A 4,763-nucleotide genomic window follows, 5' to 3' on the forward strand; every position below is an offset into this window, starting at 1 on the left:
CATTTAACTGTTCAACCTATGTACCCTTTTTCACGCAAATAATTTATCAAGGCTTCATTATAGTACTGATCAGCAGTTGAGATATCGACCTGTCCATATTCATTAGCTTTAAAAGGCATATATACATATAATATAGGAAGGAGAATTCTCCACGTACGTCACGCTAATCAAATGAGATACAAAACGCATGCAAACGTCGCACTTGATAATATTGATCATTAATTAAACGGAGACTTGGTAATTTTAATGTTTAATGTTGTTCCATCCTGCGGCTTGCGGCCTGCATGCAGATAGGCATGTGCCTGTTCAAAACCTGCCATTTGACCAACTGTCCTTAAAAATCTTCATAAATGTAATATTTAATTGTCACTCATGTCAGAATTATATGATCAAAACTCAAAAGTAGTAGTAGCAGCTGAAAAAAAAAAAAAAAAAGTAATGCTAAATATGCACATATATTTTAAAAAGAAATAGAGTTTATTGTTAAAAAAATTAATTTTTTTTATATAGATCTAAAATTTATTAATATTTTTTTTAAAGAATGCAGGAGACTCGAATACACTAAAACTTTAAATATCATTTTAAAAAAATAACACTACTACTGCCACTCGGGGATGATATGTATAATATTTGAAGCATAGGATAAGTTAAAATTCAGGAGATTATAAGAAAATTATTTATTTATGACTAGTTATTTCTTGTAAAAATAAATATTTACTATTAAAAATAATTTGTTTTCTTCATAAATAATTATTATTATCATAAATAATCCGTCATAAATATTTATTTTTTAAAAATCTTGTGTGGATTTAGTTATATGAGTCCTGATAAACATGATATACAATTACGTACGGCCATGCATGCATCAATGATTTCAGGGCTTCTGGATGATGATGGAGGGTGTAGAATAGTTAATATAGACTTCGTACCATGTGAAAAAAAGACTACTAGCTCTTTCCAGCTTCATAAAGAATTGGTCCCAGTCTCTGCATGTTTTCACGTGTCCTGCCATCTCATTGCCGTTAATTACACCATCATCAGCATCAGCTACTCCATTGGATTCTAACAAAGACCATATGATTCCAAAAAAAAATTTCGTAGTATCATTTTCCAGCCCATTTGGCTCTCGTCCCCACTCGCCCCCTGAGGGGCGTGCAGATCACATGCATATAATATGCATGCAGCCTCAATCATCAGATCAGCAATATATTTAATATAATTTGCATGTCCAAGCTATGAGATTAAGGCCAGAACCCACCCAAGATCTACTATATTTATAACATGAGATCTTTGCACATAAATCTGGGTGTAGATAATCTCATTACTTAAACATTCCAACTCAGTTTTATGACTTAGATTTGAAGCAAATCTCACGAGTTAATGGCGGTCATGGTAATAATAATGCATGGTTATATATATAGTCTGTGTATTTATAAGTACTGATCACGAATCTATACATATATATATATATATATGTGGTAATTAGGAACATCTATTCATCAAAGGTGTGTTTCTCATATTTTTGAAGTCTCTAAACCAAAAAATGGCTCTGATCGATGTAGGCTGTAGCCTCCCTCCTTGCAAGATGATAAGGCTACAAGCTGGCTGCACCCATGTAGCATCCATTGCATTGAATAATTTCTCCCTTGAGAGTGACTTCACTTTCTTCTATAAGAGTGTGGTGGGCTATCTTTTCTATTCCATGATAGGACAAAGTCCTTGATAAATGAGAGAGGGAGAGAGAGAGAGATAGTACTTAGCCTTGGTGTTTTTTAGTGTCGTTGCTAGCATTTTTGCAGTTAATTTACAGTGTGCAGAGGGAGATGGATCGATAGAGGTAAAGAAAGAGAAGAAAGATCAGACACACGCAAAACACACAATGTTTGATGGAGTACCGGACCAGTTCCACCATTTCATAGCCTCATCAAGAACCACTCTCCCTCTTCCTCTCTCCTTTCCTCTTCATGCCGCCGCCGCCTCTAATCCCTCCCAAAATATTACCTTCCCTCCCTATGATCATTACGAGCCACCTCCTCCAAATTCTCATCATCATCAGGCCGCCTTAGCCCTCCACCCAACCCTTTTGCAGCCATTGCACCACCAATCTCCCACCCACAAAGATCATGAAGAGAAAGAAGAAAACAACTTGGTGTCTGTGAATTTAGACATTGAAAGAGAGAGATCCATACAGGTACAGCAGCCAATCGACCCAGCTTGGACTAACGAAGAAGTGATTGCACTGTTGAGAATCAGATCTAGCATGGAGAATTGGTTCCCGGAGTTCACTTGGGAACATGTCTCAAGGTAATTATCCAGACTTAACTTTTCTCTTTGGCTTCTTTTTTAAGTAGTAGTCATGACTATTGCTTTGAATTTCAAGAAAGTTAACAAGGGGCCGTTCTTCCTTTTAAATCTTCGAAAAACATGGGAATTGAGCTAGAGGCGATCTTTGATCAATGAGTTAGGCATTAATAGCAAAATTTTCTAATACTATAAAAAGGGCTGAAAGGGCGGGGATTTAAAAGAAAACTGACTGTACCTTTGTTGTATTTAGGAGTAGTCGAGTACTGAAAATAAATGCTCATACACATAGCTGGTAGTGTCGGTTTTATATATTTATGGTGGGTGCAGGAAGTTAGCAGAGCTTGGGTTCAAGAGGAGTGCTGCGAAGTGCAAGGAAAAGTTTGACGAGGAAAGTAGATATTTCAATAGCAACATTAACTACGGCAAGAGTTACAGGTTTTTCTGTGAGCTTGAGGAGCTCTATCATGGAAACCAAAACCCTGATGATCATGTTGGGACCGAAAAGAACGGACAAAAGATGGAAAAGCCAAGTCATGATCAAGGGGGCCAAGAAGATCATAACTTGGGGCAGAGTTTGGAAGCAGATCATTCAAGAGATGGAATAGTTGGAGAACATTTCAAGGATATTGGTACTGAAACTGTGGCAGGAAAAGCAAAGAGAAAAAAGAGAAAGAGGAAGAAGTTTGAGATGCTCAAGGGTTTATGTGAGAAAATTGTGAGTAAGATGATGGCTCAACAAGAGGAGATGCATCATAAGCTTCTTGAAGATTTGGTGAAGAGAGATGAAGAAAAGGTTGCCAAAGAAGAAGCTTGGAAGAAGCAAGAGATGGATAGGATGAATAGGGAGCTTGAAATCATGTCACATGAACAGGCTATTGCAGGAGATAGACAGGCTACAATCATCGAGTTCTTGAAGCAAATCGCATCGAGTTCTTTCGCAAGCCAATATTTCAATGAAGAAAGACATGATATACAGGCCGATTCTCTTAAGGTAACAAAGAGTTCAAACTCATATCCTCCCAGTACTACTTCATCTTCCTTAATTCAAGCACCAAACCCTAATCCGGCTTCTCATATCAATAACCAAAATACAGTTGAAGCACCCCAGCTTTCATTTGCAATGGATCATCAAGGTCATCAGAATTCTAGCTCTCTTTCCACCAAAGGGAACTCGATCACACCCACTTCAATAACCAAAACCCTAGCACGTCATCAAAACCCTAGTCTAAATACTCTTGCCCCAAACACTCCAGAAGTACCCACTAGTACTTCACCTACTCTTCCCCTATCATCCCAAAACCCTAATTCTCCGAATACCCAAAGCAAGCCACTTACACCCATTTCAACTTCAACACATAAAGACTCCCCAAACTCCATAGCCAATATTGTCAAAGATGACCTTGGAAAGAGATGGCCAAGAGATGAAGTTTTGGCACTTATAAACCTGAGATGCAGTCTCTATAACAATGGTGAGGACAAGGAATTAGGAGCCAAGGGTCCTCTATGGGAGAGAATCTCACAAGGGATGCTGGAGTTGGGTTACAAGAGGAGTGGAAAGAGGTGCAAAGAGAAATGGGAGAACATAAATAAGTATTTCAGGAAAACCAAGGATGTTAACAAAAAGAGGTCCCTTGACTCTAGAACATGCCCTTATTTTCATCAGTTGAGTACTTTGTACAATCAAGGAACTCTTGTTATAGCATCTTCCGAAGGGCCGGAAAACCACTTGATCAGTAGTAGTACTACTACCGCACCGGAAAACCACTTGCCTCTGCCGGACATTGGCCTCAATTCATCTCAAGGCATGTCTAGCAGCCTTAACTCCACAATATTGCAAGTTGCTGAAGGTGAGAAAAATATGGTTCAAGCACAATCTTTTGATTTTGAGTTGATCTAAATTATATATTATGCAGTAGTAGTCATGCAGCATGTGTGTGATATTACATTTATTTTTAAATGATAATGGTACTAATTATAAATGGTACCTTTTTCTTTCCCTGGAAAAAAAAAAAAAAAAAGAGAGAGAGAGAGAGAGAGAGAAGTAGTAGTTCTAGTAATTGAGATTTATTAATTTATAAATAGTAGAATGTATGCTCGAATTTGTATTTTAGTTGGCACCGACAATTCGAGAAGAAACGAGGGAATGCAACTTTGAGTTAGCTAGCTCGTCTAGCGAGATTCATTCTATCATTGCTCTTCTTCTTCTTCTTCTTTTTTAAATTTTTTTAATTTCAGAAGAATTTAAATTTGGTGTATCATGTGGAAGGACATTCTGCACGGCCTGCAGCCCTCTTTTCTTGTTGCGTATATCGATCGAATAATAGAGAAAATGAGAGTCTCCTGCGTGCTCGATGATCACCAGATCATATGCTTCAACCTCCTGCCCAGAAACTCAAAAAGTATACGAATTCCTTCTTGCAATAATTCCTATTATAAGGGTATATAATTATTATATATTG

General features: G+C 37.6%; 1 protein-coding gene across 1 annotated transcript; it reads left to right on the forward strand.

Moving 5' to 3' along the window:
- Positions 1-1,709: 1,709 nt before the first annotated feature.
- On the forward strand, positions 1,710-4,494 carry LOC121259772 (trihelix transcription factor GTL2-like). Its single transcript, XM_041161507.1, has 2 exons — positions 1,710-2,304; positions 2,632-4,494. Exons 1-2 carry the CDS (start codon positions 1,880-1,882, stop codon positions 4,199-4,201), a joined length of 1,995 nt encoding a protein of 664 aa, XP_041017441.1. The 5' UTR covers positions 1,710-1,879; the 3' UTR covers positions 4,202-4,494.
- The last annotated feature ends 269 nt before the right edge of the window (positions 4,495-4,763 follow it).

The sequence above is a fragment of the Juglans microcarpa x Juglans regia genome, chromosome 4D (assembly GCF_004785595.1).
Source record: "Juglans microcarpa x Juglans regia isolate MS1-56 chromosome 4D, Jm3101_v1.0, whole genome shotgun sequence".
NCBI classification, from domain to species: domain Eukaryota; kingdom Viridiplantae; phylum Streptophyta; class Magnoliopsida; order Fagales; family Juglandaceae; genus Juglans; species Juglans microcarpa x Juglans regia.